Source organism: Pseudorasbora parva, chromosome 10 (assembly GCF_024679245.1).
Source record: "Pseudorasbora parva isolate DD20220531a chromosome 10, ASM2467924v1, whole genome shotgun sequence".
Lineage (NCBI taxonomy): Eukaryota > Metazoa > Chordata > Actinopteri > Cypriniformes > Gobionidae > Pseudorasbora > Pseudorasbora parva.
The window spans coordinates 3,174,382-3,195,190 of record NC_090181.1 but is presented as its reverse complement, the minus strand read 5'-3'; the positions used below and the strand labels follow the sequence as shown (position 1 = coordinate 3,195,190).

Genomic DNA, 20,809 nt, shown 5'->3' with positions numbered 1-20,809 from the left:
AAGTAACCCTTTAATGGTATTACAGTAGTAGAATATAGCCTAAGTTGGATATAGGGTTGGGCATCGAGAACCGGTGTCATGACAAATCCTGTCCCCCTGTGAAATCGTGTCCGCTGGTAGCGGTTTTAAATGCCTGATCAAAAGTTGTTATACATGGTTCTGGACTATTAATTGTTTAAAAATAACTAAATAATAAACTAATAAACTATGAATTCATTGCCATAATAAGTACACACGCAAAATATTTATTTAAAAAATTTAATTGATTGCTATAATGGGAGCAAAAACATGTTCTGAATTATATACTTATATAAGCACTTATAGCTTCAGTTATATACTACTAATATATGAAACATATGCTTTTTAAGACATTAAAGACTATTTTAACACAATTTAAACTGCAAAAATCAAAACGCGATTGTGTAAGAATTGTAATCAGGCTCTGAACAGATTACCTATTAAAATTTCTTTCAGCCAATGGAATCGCTCTTGGGGTCCTTGCGGACACGATTTCACAGGGGGACAGGATTTGTCATGACACCGGTTCCAACTTGGAACCGTTAAAAAAATAACGCTCTCATTGGACGCGCGTTCTGCTGGACTTTTCCTTACGACAGCGTGTTAGTGTGTGTGATCGGTCTGAATTTTGCGCGGGATTGCACATAATTCTACGAATCCCTTAGATTTCAGGCTCACATCTGAAGCGCACACACACACATACCGTAATAAAGCCCCCTCTGACATGATACAAGTGCAAATATTTGCTTCTTTTTCCAGCTTATTATTGGTCAAATACAATCAACCAAATTGTCAGTGCAGATTTTGAAGAGTATTAATGTAAACACAGTCTTAAACAATTCAGGAAGAAATGAAGAATGAGTAACAGGAACAGTGTTCAGGATCAATGAGTGTGGCAGTTCTTAAAGGGACAGCAGGCTTTGTTATTCAAAGTCAAACTACAAAGACAAACGATCACACTGCTCTTGACTGATCAACGTGTGTAACTTTAATAGTTTTATATGAAACTATTTATTTTTTTGCAAAAAACATTATCCAAAGTTATTTTAAATTTAATTAGCCACTTTGCATTTTTTTTTATTTAGTTTCTTACCTGAATGTTAGACCTACCTGAAAAAATAAAGCAGTCTTTCATTTATATATTTTATTATATTTTATTTATTTGTGCTATTTTTTGTAATATGTTTATTTGTTCTTATTTTATTACTGTTTAGTCGTCTTTTTAAATTCAATTTACCATTCGAAATCAAGCTTACTTGTGCTGTGTGTAAGCTATTGCAACACAATTACCCCATAAAAAATACATTGAGTTAGCAAATATTTGTGAGATAATTTTAATAGTAATTGATCAATGTTCATATAGGAGACTTTCAAAAGACAGACAAAAAAATAATTATATAAAAAATGTCTAATTGACAGTATATGCAGCGTTTTCCCCCCGTGGTATTGAAAATAGCATTGAATATCGATGTGACATGTTTGGACTCCACCCCTCAAAGAATCGGAATCGAGAATCGAAAAGAACCGGAATCGGAATCAGAATCGTTCAAATCAAAACGATGCCCAACCCTAGTTGGATGTATAGCGTTTTGCAAAAAAAAAAAAAAAAAAAGTGATGTTGTGTATGTTCTGGCCAAAACAAACTCAGAATCGTATTATTATTAATCAATCTTTGTATACTATTCCATATATTTAAGATGTTTGACAATGTTAAGATAACTATGTTGCATTTTGGCATGGTTTTTGACTTATTTATGAGCTATTTATGGACATAAAATTAAATAAAAAATATAATGGATTTGAAGAATATTGTGTCCCTGGCCTTCACTGAGTTAAAGTAATAGTTTAATGTACAAAAAATAGTGATTGAACTTGACTGTTGATGTCTTAAATAATAATGTCAAATAACCAACATTTCTCAAAATGGATATGTCTTGTTTTGCAACGAAACTCTTCATATTAGTTTTGAAATCCGATGGCTCAGAAAGGCCTTCATTGACACCAATGTCATTTCCTCTCTCAAGACCCATAAAGGCACTAAAGACGTCGTTACAAAGCCCATCTCTCTACAGCGGCTCTACAATCATTTATGAAGAGTAGTTTTTGTGCACAAAAAAAACAGCAACTTAATATATAGTGATGGCCGATTTCAAAAAGTTTCAAACGGTTATGAATCATGAATCGATTCACTGATTCATAACGGTTCGAAACTTTGTTTTGAAATCGGCCATCACTATTTAAGTCGTTATTTAGTTTTTTTGCGCACAAAAACTCTTCTCGTGTCTTCATCAAATGATTGTAGAGCCGCTGTAGTGAGATGGGCTTTGTAACGACGTCTTTAGTGCCTTTATGGGTCTTGAGAGAGGAAATGACATTGGTGTCAATGAAGGCCTTTCTGAGCCATCGGATTTCAACACTAATATCTTCATCTGTGTGTGAAGATGAGCGGAGGTCTGACGGCTGTCCAACCACAGGAGGAATTCATGACAGAATTTACATTTTTGGGTGAACTAACCCTTTAACTAGCATCTGGAAACCTTTTCTGAAACCACCCACTATAATATCAAATCCCTGCGTAAATGCGTTTCTGGGATTGATTTATAAGACACACTTCCAGACCTGTGAGATGTTCAGGAGCGCTCGGGTCACAACGCTCAGCCTTTTCTTCCTCATCTTCACCCCACCAGGACGGCTGGCCGTAGAGAGGCGTTGGTCTGGACACTGGAGGATCTGGGACGAAACATGGGATAGAAAAGAGTTTAACGACACCACTGAAGATAAACACACTTTCCTTCATACAGTGGAACTAGAGATGCAAGAAGAAATACCACAATCTTAAATGAATACCAATCTTAAATAAATAAATGCATATATAGGTGACAGAACCTATTTTAGAAATAAAGAAATTATAAATTAAATATCAAATAAATAACTATATTGGTGACATAACATTTAAAAAAAATACGGAAAGAATTAAAAACCAAAAACATTTCAACTAATTTATAAAAAGTTATAAATGTGGGTGATATTGAGAAAAAAGAATTTGAAAAAATCTAATATAAAATAAATCAAAAATTACAATACATGATTATTTATTTTAGAAATATTTAAATAAATTATTTGTGTGTGTGTGTGTGTGTGTAAAAAAAATACAAAAAGATTAAACCTTACAAAACAGAAAAACTACTACATAAATTGGTGACATTTTAAGTGTAATTTAAACACAGAATACATTTACAAAAAAAATATGTGTACTAATTTTAGAAATAAAATATATTTATAAATAATATAAATGTAAGTAGAAAAATTAAACAAACTGGAGGGAGGGAGGGAGGGAGGAAGGAAGGAAGGAAGGAAGGAAGGAAGGAAGGAAGGAAGGAAGGAAGGGAGGAAGGGAGGAAGGGAGGAAGGAAGGAAGGAAGGAAGGAAGGAAGGAAGGAAGGAAGGAAGGAAGGAAGGAAGGAAGGAAGGAAGGAAGGAAGGAAGGAAGGAAGGAAGGAAGGAAGGAAGGAAGGAAGGAAGGAAGGAAGGAAGGAAGGAAGGAAGGAAGGAAGGAAGGAAGGAAGGAAGGAAGGAAGGAAGGAAGGAAGGAAGGAAGGAAGGAAGGAAGGAAGGAAGGAAGGAAGGAAGGAAGGAAGTCATGATAAAGCAGAGGAGATGTTTGTGAAGCTTTAGTTCTCCTTCTGCACGTCTGACTGAAGCCTTGGAGAATCAACAGCAATGTAACGAACAGAGCCGAGTCTGACTCCACCTCTGCAATCAGATCTAACCCGTCAGCTGCGGCGTTAATCAGCACAGATAACCAGGCACTGTCGTCAGGGAGACGCTCTTAAATATCAACAGACAAAGATGGGACGGCAGGAAACATGTCATACACACTCAGAGCAGGGAGCAGCCCAAAACAGCACCAGTTTATTTGGAAAGGTGTTTCTCATTATGGTGACACCCTTCAGACCGAGGGAATGGAGTTTGGGTGGCGGTGCTGTTGCACCCTTGTGTGATATTATTCAGCTCATGATTACACACACACACACACACACACACACACACACACACAGGTTTGTTTCACTATATTAGTGAGGACATTACATAGACTTCCATTGATTTTATAACAGGTTAATGATATTTTCTATCCCCTAACCCAAACCCTATCCCTAAACCTCCCCATCACACACACACACACACACACACACACACACACACACACACACACAGGTTTGTTTCACTATATTAGTGAGGACATTACATAGACTTCCATTGATTTTATAACAGGTTAATGATATTTTCTATCCCCTAACCCAAACCCTATCCCTAAACCTACCCATCACACACACACTATATAAATGCATTCCAGTTCACACACACACACCACACACACACACAACCCCTATCCCTAAACCTACCCATCACACACACACACACACACACACACACACACACACACACACACACACACACACACATCCCTAAACCTACCCATCCCAGAAACATGTGCAAAACAATATTTAAATAAAAACTAGTTTTGGCCGATTTATAAGCCTTTTTATCTAGTGATGACCAGTCCAATGTCCTCACTAGTGGGTCATTTTCATTTCTTACTATATAAGTGAGGATATTTTTGTCCTCACAAGTATTGCCATACAAGGAACACACACACACACACCCACCCATGTCTGGTGCGCTATCTTTCTGAGGACTCTCCATAGACAGAATTGTTTTTATGCTGTACAAACCATATATTCTGTCCCCCTAAACTGCCCCTAAACCTACCCATCACAGGATAGATAGAGCATGGCGCTGGCAACGCCAAGGTCACGGGTTCGATTCCCAGGGAAAGCAAGAGCTGATAATAATGTAAAATGTGTACATTCAATGCAATGTAAGTCGCTTTGGATAAAAGCGTCTGCCAAATTCATAAATGTATGATTTATAAGCTTTTGTACCCATGGGGACCTCAATTTAGGTCCCCACGAGTCTGTGTGCATTCAGGTTGAAGTCCCTACCAGGCTAGAAAACACACACACACACACACACACGCACGCACGCACGCACGCACGCACGCACACAGCAACACCCAACAACAAGACTATGTGTGTCAGGGCTCGACAGAACAACCATTTCACTCACATTTCCGACTAAAAATAGATGTACGGTGTATTTGGGAGCATGTGTGTGAAATGTACAATGTCCCAACTTTTTTGGAATTGTGTTTGTACTTTATGCTAATTTATGCCTAATCCTATGGGTGACATCCTGAACACCACGTCCATATTTTTTTACAGTCTAAAGCCCTATTCGGACGGTGATTATTTCTCGTGTGGTCGTAATGTGTTTTCATCATTTACAGCGGCTAGTCTGTGATTTTATTTCCGTCTGAATCCAGAATGTCCGTGTTTTTCTGCCACCACCAGCGAAAAAAATCCCCGGCCGAATTTCCTACCGTTCTTTTGACAAACACCAAGATCGTTTGGTGATTTAATTTCCGTCCGAATCCACATCTCTGAGTTTTCAAGAAGAGATCGCTTCATAATTAACTGTTTATATCCTTTCTGACGCCTGCGGAGCACCGTATCGCTGCGCTTCGCTGTTATTCAGATGCATTTTATAGATCTTGTGACAACCCTGAGTCTCCTGTCTTCCTTATTGGGCAAACTGGGAGGAGTTTCTGATTGGTCTCCTGTGCTAATTGACAATTACTTAGGCCCCGTCCACACGGAGACGCGTTTCGCAGTATCCGTATAAATTTTGTACCGTATCAGCGTTTCGTCCACACGGATCCGGCGTTTTAGAAGCATGAATCCGATATTTTGTGGAGCCGGGTCCCAAAAAGGGGTAAATCTGAAAACGATCATCTTCCGTCTTCGTGTGTACAGCGAATCCGTATATTTTCTGAAACGGTGATGTCCTCACACTACGTCCAGCACGGTCAAGAGGTAAGGGATACAACTACGGGCACTGGGCATGCGCTCATCAATATCGCCTCATTTAATGACCGTATCTGCAGTATTGTAAGGGTGTGTTTAGGGTCGGGGTAGGTGTAGGCGTTAATAAAACACATCTGTTAAGTAGCAAATGTATTTATTGTTATTTTATCGTGAGATTTTGCCTCACCTCCGACCACTGCTATACCCCTGCTAGCCACAACTCTTCTTCTTCTCCGTTTTTAGTGTATTTCTGTGGCAGAATTACAGCGCCACACACTGGCCTGGCATGCAAACTACATCGTTTTTAGACCGTTTTCTTAATCCCGTATGGACGCAGATATTTCTTGAAACGAGGAAAGAAAAAAAAGATCGGATTGGGAAAGCGCTGGCTTCGTGTGGACGGGGCCTGAGAGTGTATAAGAGTGATGTGTATGATTATCAGTAGCTTCCTCTGTGTGATAGACCTTCTAAGAGGTGGCTCTGTGTACTGATGTAAGCTCTTATTTTCTCATTCATGTTTGTTTGTAATTTCCTAAGTCATGTAGTGTATTCATATATTCAATTATATGTTTATTTGTTTCTTTGATCCCTAGACTTCTGTTTGTTTATATTCATTCTTTGTTGTGTTAATTTCACTTTAATAAACTAGTTTTCATTAACTAGAAGTGTTGTCCGTTTTCCCCTTTTTATGTTGCGACTTTCAACGAGCGGGTCGTAACAATCTAGCCTACACTTTTATTACTGAAATGCTGGAAAGTATTTACAAAAATAATCTTTCATCACCGCTCAAAAGAGAAAGAGAAGAAAAACACGTAAACATTTGAAACGAGTCAGTCATTAGCGTTATATAGGTTCAATTTGCAGCATTAACTTATTTCCGCTCATTTCCAGTTTTTTTTAAATGACCTTCCTTTCTTTAAACAGGAGATTTAAATAATTAAATAATTAATAATTTCCTATTATTAAATGAAATATGGTTTTATTCTTATTAATCCAAGCACATGACATTTTGACAGCAGACAATCATTCGACTGACCACATTCCCAGTGTGCCCATGATCTCAAAACTCGCTCCTCCACCGGGAATAAATCGCCATCCGAATGCACGAGCTTATCACTGAGGAGGCCGCACATTTACTTTTACAGACGTCCACATGAGAAACGATTACCGTCTGAATCGGGCTTATGGCTGCAGTGCGTAACTGTCCATCACAAACGCAGCATTTATTCATTATTTTTATTTCAAATACAAAAGTTGTTAGGCTACTGAACATGGCTTGTCATCATTGCAACTCTCTTGTATACACCCTTTCATAAAGGTCACGTTTAAACACACTAATATAAACTACGTTTTATTCAGTTATTCCACTTACTTTATATTTATATAGCCTTTGGATTTGAATATTAAGTTGCTCACACAACGCAAGTGGCAAACATTTAAACATTTAGGGGCCTATTAACGTCAATGTTAACCCTTAAATGCATGACTGTTTCGCCAAACATTCTTACATATTCGGGTCGTTAGCGACCCGGATCTATATTTAACATGGATAGACCTCTACCTGTCGTGATAATATATAAAACTCCTGATGTTAGTTACACTTACAGAAAAATAAAATAAAACCTATTTCGTTACCTTTTGGAGCTTGGAAGGATTCAGTTTGAGCAGATGTTTAATCCCATCATCATCTGTCCTCGTCAGAGCTCGTTTACCAGTATATTCAGCATCTGCCTCATATTCGCGATCTCGAGCATATTCTCCAAACTCATTTTCAACGTTTTCAAAATCAATATTTTGATCACTGACAGCTTCTTGACCACATCCATCATCAAGAGACAGTGACACGAATATTTGATTGTGTTTAGTACTTGCTCTCTGAAGTAAATCACTGAGACATTTAAAGTTTTGCAAATTATAATTGTTTCGTTTTTTGTCAGAGGTAACTATGAGTGAAACGTCACTTCATCATTGCGTATCAGACATCGCCACCTTGTGGAATAAAGGTGAATTGCACCGTTTTTCGTCATTATAGATTAATTTATTATTCTGCAAAAAATATATACGTACAATCCTACACACCTCGGGTCGTTAGCGTCCCTATAAAATTTTGACAAAAAACTAGTGAAAAAAACGGCATTCAATTATATTTCCATTATTTTTTTCTGGTTATATTGTTTAAAATGGATTGATTGAGGAATACTAAGAAGGTTGATGTCTAACTTTAAAAAATGAATGAGGAGCAGGGTAGTGAATGACGTCTCGGGTGGCTAACGACCCGAGGTATGCATTTAAGGGTAAAAAAAAAAAAAAAAAACACAAACAAATAATTTTTTACAACAAATCCTGCAGGTCATAAATAACTGTTTCTTCACTTTCAAGAAAGGAGGAAGGACGAGTGCTATCCATTAGGTCTCCTTATTTAGCTAAATGCCAGGTATGGTGTTATTTTCCTTGCTTTACCCGAGGGAAGAAAGCCATGTGATGACTGTGAAAGGGAGTATAATTATAAATGTGGTGAAATGACTAGATTTTCGCATCAATACATGTTTATTTGAATGCGAACAATGCGCTGTAACTTTAATTCAGCGCATGCAGCACAGGAAATGTGTGGGAAACGGGCGCATGCGAGTACAACACCATTTGACTCAATGCTGCTTATTTGGCACAGAACTAGGGAAAAAAAGCTATAAAACATGATTCAATCCCATGAGTCAGTTGGGCAGGACCAGGTCAGAAAGCACAGGAAGTTCAGGACAGAAACTCGCTCATGAAGTCCATATAATAATAATATTTAAAATAAAATAAAACACTCTAATGCATTATAAAATACAAACAATATTTATTTTTCACTGCATATATCCACTAAATGTGTTTGGTTAGCTGAGCTACTTTGACCTAAAATATTTACTTGAAAGTCCTCTTGAGTTTTTAAGTAAACATTGCAATAATTCCACAACACATTTGCATGTAAACAAAATATTTTCATACATTTTAGCATTTTGTTTTGCTTTTCAAATGAAAATGTTTTTAATTTATATTTTCTATGTAATTATTAGCTTTTTTGTCCACTTGTGAACACGCCACTATGCCACGTTTGTCCATCTGAACTGTTTTTCGGAAAATTCACATCATCTAAAAACACACGGGTTGCTCAAAACACACTTTCACTGGATGATTCAGGCCTTCCATCACTCCGCTCTCAAACCCATCATTTTTCCCATGGGCAACACCATCCCTGTTTAAGAGCACGTCTCAGTGGGTGTGACGACTTCACGTTTCTCTGATGCTTCAATAGTGAGTGTTAGAGGTTTGATCACATCACTAACCCTCAGTGTGAGCACTAATAATAGTGACTTGGCAAACTCTAAAGCACATGAAGACTGATGTGTGAAGTCCTCAAGTCTGAACAGATCAGCCAACACCGTTTAACAGTAATCCCATGCTTGTTTAGCCAGTGTGAAACACATTAATCAAGTCATAGGATCTGTATTCATCAAGATAACGAGCACGTCTTAAAATTACACTGATGAAAGGGCCTTATAAATCACTACCAGCCACCAATATTCAAATGAGACATGCACGTCCTGAAGGAAACGGTAGCGATTCAGTATGCAAATATTACAATGAGATCATCGCTGTTGGTGGACTGTGAATGTCAATGATTTGTAGATGTCAATCTTAAAACTACGAGGCATCCACCTTATTCCTGACGAGCCGACTGCATTTTGAATTATGGGCGGCACTTCCGGTTTTTCTGTTGATTTTCAGACTAATTTTGAGAATAACGTGATGTTACAACAAGAATATCTAAGGCGAGAGCTCTTTTTCCCCCTTTTGCTTTCCCCTGTAATAGTATGAAAAAAGGACAACACATGAGTTCATTTGAAAAAATTAATGTTTAAAATAAACTGCATGTTTAAAAAAAAAAAAACAGAAAGAAAGAAAGAAAGAAAAAGAACTGACTGCAGTGCGTTATTCTCCACATACAGCACTTTCTGATCCCTAAACACGTTTTGCCACAAAATTGTCCACTGTCAAAGCATCACAAGTTCACGTTTTACAGTAGATGCCGACAAAACCATACTTGAGTAAAAGTACAGGTTCCTTACAGTGAAAATAACAGAGTCGGGCAATTACAAGTGACCAATTCCAGTAAGACATCCAACTCCAGTAAAAGTCTTAAAGTATCTGATTTTAACAGTACTTTACTCATAATAAATATAGGCTCAAAGATGCACTAGTCCTCGACACCTGAGAGACATACCAGTGAAAATAAGAAACTATTGATTTTTATGAGAAACCATGTTTATTTTCTAAAATCAAAATAAAACTGAACACCTCAATATTGCAATAAATCAAAGTGGACCAAACAGCCTCTTAGGGCGTTTTCACACCTGAAAGTCCGCACCAAGGTCCGAACCAAAGTTTGTGTTTGGACATTTGGTTAGTTTTGGTTTGCTTTCACATTGCAGTTATGTTAGCGCACCAAAGAACTTTACACTTGCACTGGCGTCCTGTCGTCATCATCTGTGTGGGCTGCATCTGAACATTGATTGGTTTGTTAGCGGACGTGCGTCTGACGTCAGTGTGTTGTCAATTCAGCGGCTAACTTTGACAAGAATGAATGAACAGACGCATCGTTGCCAATAATGTTAATATTATGGCATTACTATCTGCAGCACCAACTGTACTCGAGGCAAATTCACCAAATGAACGTCCTCGTTGTGCAAACATTTTATCGGCGCCGAAAGGAGGAGCTCCTAGAAGATAGGCTTTTTAACCAAACAATGTATTTTGTTTTATAGCCTAGTTATGTTTAAATATTATAATGTTATTTTTAAATTTCATCTAGGCTATATTGATTATGAAACGTGCACAGATGTGCAAAGACATCGAGTCAGAAATAATTTTGACCACTTCATTAAGATTTGTTTTGTAGAAAGCTTTGTATTTTGTATCTTAATTTTAATAAATGTTTCATCATTTGCCTGAATTTAATAAATAAGCTTTAATAAATAATAATATAGCAGACAACCCGTGACGGAGTGATCATTTGTGTTGCACATGAACTGGAGCGGTCTCATAACTAAACTGAAACTCATATAGTCAAGCAGAGCACGCTGTTGACGCGAGCTGACATGAGTACACAAGCGGTTCTGGATAAAATGCTGCGCGCTCCATCACTGCTGCTCACATGTGCTGTGAGTTTAATCTGTGTTTTTTCACTAATCCTACACCAGAACTTCCTGTAAATGCTCTGAAAGTCCGAACTATACAGAAAATGCTTTCACACAAGAAACGAACCGAACCTTTGTTTAGTTTGGTCCGGACCGAGACTACCTCTTGACGTCGGACCAAATTTCGTCTTTTTGGTCTGGACAGTGGTCCGAGGGAGGTTTCACAGCTGTGATTTTGGTTCGTACCAAACTGAAGAGTCCGAAAATCTGGACCAAACAAGGTAGGTGTGAAAGCACCCTTAGACGCGCCTACAAACTCTCAAGTCTCAGTTTAAGCTATATCAATATAGCGGCTAAATAAAATAATGCTGTTAAAAAGAAATAGTCAAAGCCTTCTTGCACTGGATGTGCTGGTTTCGGCCTCATCGGAGTTGTCGGTTTATGCAAATTAACTCTTCACATACTGCACATTTGTGGTCTGTTCTCTCAATATAATTTACAATATATCCCATTAATAATTCACTGAAATGCACAAAGAACCACAAAGTCACTTTCCAGGTTTGTTTTCACAGGTAAATATAAGGTGTTATCAGTAAAAATGACAGAAATCACTTCGAAATATCGCGCAACGCTGAAGTTCATGAATTTTTTGGATTAAGGCAATAATACAGATATTACAACAGTGATATTTAACCCTGTGGAAAGAATCGCACAAATGTTGTGCAAAAAAATGAGATAAATATTAGTGCTGGGCAACAATTAAAATGTTTAATCGTGATTAATCACATGATTTTCTGTGATTAATCGCTATTAATGGCAGTATGCGCAAAATTCACTAATGAATACAAAAGTGCTGCTATATGAACAAAAGTGCAATAACATATGGTTTGCAAACACTTAACAAATAAGGTGCTTTTTACAGCAGTTCAAAGTTAGTAACAGTTACAATATTTCTTGTAAATATCAACTTAAACATTAATTTAATCAAATTAAATTAAATTGGTGGTCTACATATATTGATTGTGTAGTAATATTCTCATCAGTGTTCTGTCAGCTTTAACATAGGCCGACTTAAATCTGCATCTTTGTGATATTCACCCCAGGGCGGTATTTCATTTTATAATGTCCTTTTTTTTTAAATCTTATTAAATGTATGCATCATCTTTCATGTTAAATTCTTCCATTTGATTAATAAATTCAGTTATAATAGTAAAGACACTATAGGCTGTTACCAATCAAATTAAATAATTTAAACTGCAAAAAATACAGCTGCAATAAATAATGTTATAAGATTGATCTTCTCAATGCAAAACATGCAATCAGACTTTTAAACATAACCGCCAATAGGGGGCAGCAAGTGATCGTCTTCATTAGCGAGTCATTGAGTCGTTTATTTAAATGATTCATTCAAAACACTGAATCATTCAGTAACAAAACACCGCGCTGAGTGTTGCTTTCCTCTGGAACTATTTTCGTCGGTGAAATCAAGGGTGAAATGGAACAATAAATGGTTGTTTGGATCTAATAATTAAGTAACTTAATATTAATTAGGCTACTTGTTTATTGAACTAGGCTACACCATTCATGCTACACAATTCACGATTGCAAAGTCGACATGTGTTATTAACAATATCATAAATCATAAATATCAACAACTACAAAAAGCTCAGTTTTACCCCAGTATGTTTCTTCTGTGAGTTTATATTGCTGCTCAATTGTTTTGATTTCTCCACGAATGTCTCAACGCAACTTAACGTACCAGAGGCAGAGATACACTCATCAATCGCTGTTTACATTGAATATAATAAAAACAAAATCTGAATCTCTCTCGTGTTTCTGGTTATTTTAATATTTTATTTGTCCCAGACAAAGAATGTCAAGCCCTTGGCTTACAGACAGCCCTGTATTCTCCTGACCAATGGTTTGTCTGTATGTGTATTCAGAGGCAGTGAGCAACGGCCTTTCAATATAATAATAAATGACTACGTTAATGCGCGATAAAATAATTAAAATAGTTAACTTGCCCAGCCCTATTAAATAAATTTGAGCAATCTGCTATACAAGTAATAATAAAGTGCAGAAATATTACATTTCACCTGTGGCTCAAAGTAAGCCAAGGTCAGCATGGCATGGAAATAAATCCCTAGCGATCAGCCTTGTTGGCAAGAACTAGCTAAAAATTTAACTCTCTAAAAGAAATGGGTGATAAATTCACAAGGCAAATCTTTGAACTTTCACTTTAAAAATGAAACCATTCAATGACCACATTTCCAAATAAAACAGGATATTCTAGAAGATAAAAAATAGCAATTGATTTTTAATCAATCAGAAATTAGTGAATTGAGAAAAATGTCTATATATATATATATATATATAGAACGTTTGAGAAAATTATTATACTCATGCCCGTAGGCCGGGTGTTCGGGTCGGATAGTTTGAAACGAAACTCCCTTGTTTGAATGGGGTGGTTGATTGGCCCTTTTTTACAAGATGTAAAATAAGTCTCTGATGTCCCCTGAGTGTGCATGTGAAGCTTAAGCTCAAAATACCCCACAGATCATTTTTATAACATGTTAAAATCGTCACTTTTTGACGGTGAGCAAAAACGTGCAGTTTTTGTGCGTGTCTCTTTAAATGCAAATGAGCTGCTGCTCATAGGGCGGAGCTTCAAGGGCTCATGTTAGCAGCTCTGATTACCTCACGCAGACACGCAATGAAACTGCTCAGCCTTTTATGATCAAACCGGAGTCGGGCAATGATGGAGAGACTCAAGAAGAAGAGACGACATGTAGAATGAGACAGGACGTATCTGAAGGGATCATTTATGAGTCGTCAGTCATTGATTCGCATATTCTGTCATGATAAACGTCACCGATGAATCATTCACAATAAGCCCAGATACATGAATTAAGAAAGTGAAGAGAGCTCATGTATTTCAGAAGTACCTGTGATGTTTTTGCGCTCTGTTTTGTCTGGTTTGACGTGTTTCTCGTCGGCCTGGATGTGCTTCTTGGTTTCCGGCGTCTCTTGACCCATCTGAAGCTGGCTGGTGTATCTTTCATGCTGGAATCCAGAGAAGATGTAAATGACATGAGCGAGCTCATAAATCTGTATTTCATTACATATAGATTCATACAAACAAGAAATAGTCAACAGCATTTTAATAGTAGGCAAACATATTTTGCACTGAACGGTTATATTTGCACCCTTTTCTGATTTCTGGATGATATTCTCTTTTAATTTCCAGCACTAGAACGCATTTTTATCACTCATATTGGCAACCGAGGTCGAAGTGTAAAGCTTTTAACAGCGATGTGGATCGATTTAATCCTAACCCTAAACCAACGAACAAGAGAGCCAATCAAAAGCATCAGAATAGTATCGCTTTATTAAACAGCCTTTAAAATGGCAAGAGACATTGTGCACACCAAAAACGTGGGAGGAGACGTGGGAGGAGGATCTCACACGCATCCAATGTCCTCACAGCCATTTAGGAGTGTGCTTAAGAGGATACTCAACATAGCAGGCATTTTGGCATAATTCTGTGTTTTTGTCCGTACAAGTGCGAAAGAGGACTCCATGCGGCCGCTGGGTTACTTATAAACACACTGATCAGGCAGAACATTATGATGTGAATAACACTGCTAAGGATTTGAGCAAGTTTGACCAAATTGTGACGGCTAGACGACTGGGTCAGAGCATCTCCAGAACTGCAGCTCTTGTGGGCTGTTCCCGGTCTGCAGTGGTCAGTATCTATCAAAAGTGCTCCAAGGAAGGAACAGTGGAGAACCGGCCACAGGGTCATGGGCGGCCAAGGCTCATTGATGACCGTGGGGAGCGAAGGCTGGCCCGTGTGGTCCGATCAAACAGACGAGCTACTGGAGCTCAAACTGCTCCAGAAGTTAATGCTGGTTCTGATAGAAAGCTGTCAGAATACACAGAGCAGCTCAGTTTGGTGCGTATGGACCAGTCAGGGTGACCTCTGACCCCTGACCCCGCCGAAAGCACCAACAGTGGCACGTGAGCATCAGAACTGGACCACGGAGCAATGGAAGAAGGTGGCCTGGTCTGAGGAATCACGTGTTCTTTTACATCACGTGGATGGCCGGGTGTGTGTGTGTGTGTGGCTTACCTGGGGAACACACAGCCCCAGGATGCACTATGGGAAGAAGGCGAGCCGGCGGAGGCAGTGTGATGCTTTGGCCAATGTTCTGCTGGGAAACCTTGGGTCCTCCATCCATGTGGATGTTACTTTGACACGCTCCACCTACCTAAGCATTGCTGAGACCATGTTCAGCCTTTCATGGAAACGGTATTACCTGGTGGCTCTGGAAATAAGCCTTTTACTTCTATAGCACTTTATACATATTGCTATAAATGGGCAAGAATACAGAGAGTCACTCAAATTTACCTTGAGGGCTTCCTCTGGCACCTTGTGTTGGCTTCTCTCCAGGATGTATATGTGTGAATGTGTGAACAGTCAAGAACAAATACACTATCCCATAATAATCAGAGAGAAAGGACACAACAGCAGGACAAAACACATTCAAATTGCTTGTAACATCATTTCTATCGAGCTGAGCACAACACTGTCCTGAACAAACCTGTCTCATAAACAGGAAAGCTGCGTTTCTGCTCATTATCAGAAGGTATTTCTGCAAGATCTTCTTTCTCACGCCGGGTTTAGCAAAATCAAAAAGCCCTGAGTCAAACCACACCGGACTTATGCGCCGGTTTTATTCCGTTTTGAGGAAGGATATCATATCCGAAGCGGATGACATCCGATAGCTTCAGGGTGATGTACGTCTGATCCGGGATGCGAAGGTCGTTCACGAAGGTCTGAGGAGACATGACAAAAACAAAGACTTTCAACCCAAAAACAAAACTGATAGGGAAGCTTGAGTGCAAAACAATTTCTTGCAAGTCTATAGTTTGATTTTAGATGTTTAGTCGGTCTTGTGAGCAATGCGAGAAAGCGTTTATCATATTGTAGTTTGTAATATTTATTAGAATTATTATTGGGATTTTGATAAAAGCTAAGCAAATCAAGCATATAAAATCCAAATGTTAAATTAAAGCCCTTGTAAAACAAGAGAGCTGCTGTTTCGGCGTCATTTTACATATTTATAAAGATATTTCTCAAATTAATTTAAATTAATTTTTAAATCCGGCCTGTGACAATCATGAATTTTGTGCTGACGATTAATTGTCATTAAAAAATATTGTGATTTAATTTAGTTTTCTTTATGTCACTTACAGTGTAAGCCCAATACATTAATATTTACTTTTGAAACATATAAAAATAAAAATTATAATAAAATAAACCCACATGATTTACTTTAATGCTGTGAAAATTATAATGTATATAATTAATTCATATAATAGGATTAAACCCATAAACCTTAAATTTGCACAAAGAAATTAATCTAATATAATTGTATTTCATATCATTTAATTTAATGATTATTAGTTTAATTAATATCATTTAATAATATATAATAATATAATTAATCCCATAAACCTTAATTTCCTATGAAGAAATTTATAATATCATTTAATTTAATATAATATAATACTATTTGATTTAATAAAATATAATTATTATAGACTTAGAATTGAATATAATTTAATAATATAATCATAATAATATAATTAAGCCGGATTAAACTCATAATCCTTCATTTTGTAATGATAATAATATAAAATAATATAAAATAAATCCACAAACTTTCATGTCATATTCTTTGATTATCTTTTTGTACTTTCAACAGTGTTTTTATATTCTTTTGCAAAATGTGTAATTTGCACTGAACATTTTAAGTTGGTTATATCAAATAATTGTGTTTAGGTTGAACTCCACGATTAGATAATTAATCAATAATTGCGACAGGGCCCATTTCAAATTGTAGTTTATAAAAATCACAATTTTTCTCAAAAACAAGCAGCCCTATATATATATATATATATATATATGGGCTGTAACGATACACCAAACCCACGATTCGGTTCGTATCACGATTTTTGACCCACGGTACGATACAAACCTCGATATGGGGGGAAACAAAACCCCCCATATATATATATATATATATATATATATATATATATATATATATATATATATATATATATATATATATATATATATATATATATATATATAAATAAATATATATATATATATATATATATATATATATATATATATATATATATATATATATATATATATATATATATTATATATATATATATATATATATATATATATATATATATATATATATATATATATATATATATATATGAAATAACGTGAAATTATTATATATATATATATATATATATATATATATATATATATATATATATATATATATATATATATATATATATATATATATATATATTAGGGCTGGACAATAATTCAATATCAATATATATCGCGATATAATTTTTTTCAATAACGGTGATATGATTTTTAAACACATTTCCGATATTTCGATATATATATTGCAGCATTCCTCACTGACTGACGTTCAGGGCGCAGCCGTCAGAAAGAGCAGAACATGATTGGCTACTTGCGCGATGACGTACACCACAGAAACGCAGCCAGTGCTCAGCAGTAGTAGGCTGATAGATCCAACGCGGCAAGTTTTACTTTTAGCTACAAAAAGTGTTTCCCTGACCGCAACACAAATGTGACTGAACGAACTTCCACAAGTAAGGAGAAAGAAATAGTTGATAAGAGAAGAAAGACTAACGTTAATTCAGTGGGGTGGAAGTGGTTCGGCGTGTCCCCCGCACTTTTACTGGGTCTCACCGGTCCTAGTCGACCCGCTCCGAGCGGGATTCCAAACGGCGTTACCTGGAGCGAGGGCGGGCAATTTAACAGGGACGCTAAGAACCGCTTTCTCTAACCTCGGTTGATTGCGCGCTTCTTGAGGGCAAGTGTTTACATAGAAACCAACGTGAATACATCAAGATTTAATTTCAGAGACAAAAAATTATCTATGCATGACCTGTCATTTTATTCGTATCTAAATATGAGGAGGACGCTCTCTCACAGAAAGTCCAAAAGCGGATTCGCAGAACTAACGTTACTGTCACGCTGGAGCTGCAGCTGAAGGACAACGTTACATATACATACAAATCGTTATGAGCTGAAAGGTGACGATCGACAGTCAGACGATTGCGACAATATATGAAAGCAATGAAGGAGCATCATGAGCAACAAAACTTTTTTCAACACTGATAATAATCATAAATGTTTGTTGAGCATCAAATCCTAATATGAGAATGATGAGTGACACTGAAGACTGGAGTAATGATGATAAATTCAGCTTTGATCACAGAAATAAATTACACTTTACTATATATTCACGTAGTGAACAGATGATGTAGATCAGAATAATATTTCACTGTATTACGTTGTTTACTGCATTTTTAATTAAATAAATGCAGCATTAAATATATGCTATAATTTTGCATAAATGGAAAATAGAGCGCTATATGAATTGTTCTTCACTGAAATGTAAAACGTATTCCTTATTGAGAAAATGCTCAATAAACTGCGTCTGCGGCATAGGAGCACTGTACGCTGTGAAGCAGATCCATCATCTGAAGAAGATCCATCCGCTATATTCTGAGTCAGGCTGAATCCTGGCTGAAGACCTTTTGTTTAATCTATATTAAGAATAATATAATCAGCCTATGTTATAGTTTAAACTTAAAGATATTAATATTAATAAAGTGAGAGTCTTATGTTTATTTGATGTTGATTTCACATTTCTTTTTCATATAAAGGCTAAATACAAATAAAAGGTGAACATTAATTTATTTGTACTGGTTTTATTTCTAAAATATTATATATTTTTATAGAAGGACTATTCATAGACTTGGCCAATACATTTTTCAGAAGTTTATAGGTACAGACATTCTATGTGGCAGTTCTTAGTAGTTTTTTGTAAAGCTTTTATATAGTTCATATCGATATCGGAATTATATCGTATCGACCGAAATTAAGAAAAATATCGTGATATGAATTTTGGCCATATCGTCCAGCCCTAATATATATATAATAAAAAAATAATAATTTCACGTTTGTGCATGCAGATAATGAACCTTCAGAGATGAACCCACCCCGTTGAGGCTGCCCAAATCTTTGACCAGGTGTTCGTCTGTAGACGTGTCATAGTTGATCACGGCGTGCTGTTTGTCCACACTGCGAGACTGCGAAGGTGCAAAGAACAGAAAACAGCTTAGCAACATGACCTTATCATAAAACAAACGCACACGCAAATACAATGTACATGCATTAAAGGGCCAGAAAACAACGTCTGCTGAGGTATTTACAGTGGAACACTGCAAAAAATGCTTCTCACTTAGTATTTTTGTCTTGTTTCTAGTCCAAACATCTAAAAATTCTTAAAACAAGAAGTATTTACTAGACAAGCAAAAGTAATTGTCTTGTTTTGGGGAAAAATAACTAAAAATTAAGAGAGTTTTGCTTAAAATAAAATAAATAATCTGCCAATGAGGTGAGAAAAATAATCTTAATTCAAACAGAAAACAAGATTATTTACCCCACTGGCAGATTATTTTGCTTATTATAAACAAAAACTGTTAATTTTGAGTTATTTTTCCCCAAAACAAGACAAAAATTGGTACTTGTCTAGTAAATGTTTTTTAATGTGAGAATTTTTAGATATTCTGACTAGAAATAAGACATAAGAAAAGCCTTTTTTGCAGTGAAGAGCGGTTTCCAAGAGGCCTGTCTGCGGCTCTTATCACTGTCTGGAGAACACAGCCACGGCCAAAGAGTGTGTCTGCACAATATTATCATCAACAGTCTTCTCCCCGGAGAAAATCCTATCGGTAAACTCGCAGATAAACATTTACATTTGGCAGAATTACCCAACATTATCAGAGTCAGCAGTCCTCATAGATGAGTGCAGATCTGCCCACGCTCATTTACAGCCTCATTAGTGCCAATCAGTGAGATGATGTCATCGTTCAGAGCCATGCACAGACTCGTTATACAGTGTGTGTGTGTGTGTGTGTGTGTGTGTGTGTGTGTGTGGTTCTGCTCCAAATGATCCGCTTATTCAATCTAAAGGCCCTTTCACACGCATGCATAACGAAAAAGCGTATATTTTGCGTGACAGTAGTTCACGTCAAAACCATTCACATCAGACACAAATCTGTGACATTAAAGAGTCTGAGAATGCTAATCTTGTACAACTTATTATATTTCTATTTCAATTAGTTAAAGCAGCACTAGGTAACTTTTCAACCTTCATAATATATTTTTTAAGACTCTTGTGATGATCCATCGACTTACAGTAGGTTGAATGACACGTCTGCCATAGCCTGATGGGGTCTGTATCGTTTTTAATCGTACTTTTAAACTTCGGGTTTCGGGTAGTAACCCGAGAAAAAGAAAAGAACTACAAAATTCGACTGCTTTACGGCATATACGTCACTTCCACCAACACACACACTTCCTTACATTCGGACGTGCGAGCCCAACTGTGTTCGTCGGATAATATAGTCATGTCCGAAGCAGCACAGACAAATAAGAAAGAAAAGGTTTTGTTGGAGGAAAGCAATAAGAGGAAATGAAAAAGTGATTAAAGGCAGGACGAGGATCAGCATGTGACCAGCGTTTGCTCGTCGGCGTGAGCTGAA

At 36.8% G+C, this 20,809-nt stretch overlaps 1 protein-coding gene across 5 annotated transcripts in view; it reads right to left on the bottom strand.

Moving 5' to 3' along the window:
* The window catches only part of cep170ba (centrosomal protein 170Ba), a 77,274-nt gene that overhangs the window by 39,081 nt on the left and 17,384 nt on the right, over nt 1–20,809 (bottom strand). For all 5 annotated transcript variants that reach the window (XM_067454871.1, XM_067454873.1, XM_067454874.1 and 2 more), the window contains exons 3-7: nt 19,262–19,351; nt 15,880–15,958; nt 15,531–15,589; nt 14,065–14,182; nt 2,638–2,748 (exon numbers count right to left, since the gene is read on the bottom strand). In XM_067454871.1, coding sequence (XP_067310972.1) covers nt 2,638–2,748; nt 14,065–14,182; nt 15,531–15,589; nt 15,880–15,958; nt 19,262–19,351 — 457 coding nt within the window. The remainder of the gene's footprint in view (nt 1–2,637; nt 2,749–14,064; nt 14,183–15,530; nt 15,590–15,879; nt 15,959–19,261; nt 19,352–20,809) is intronic.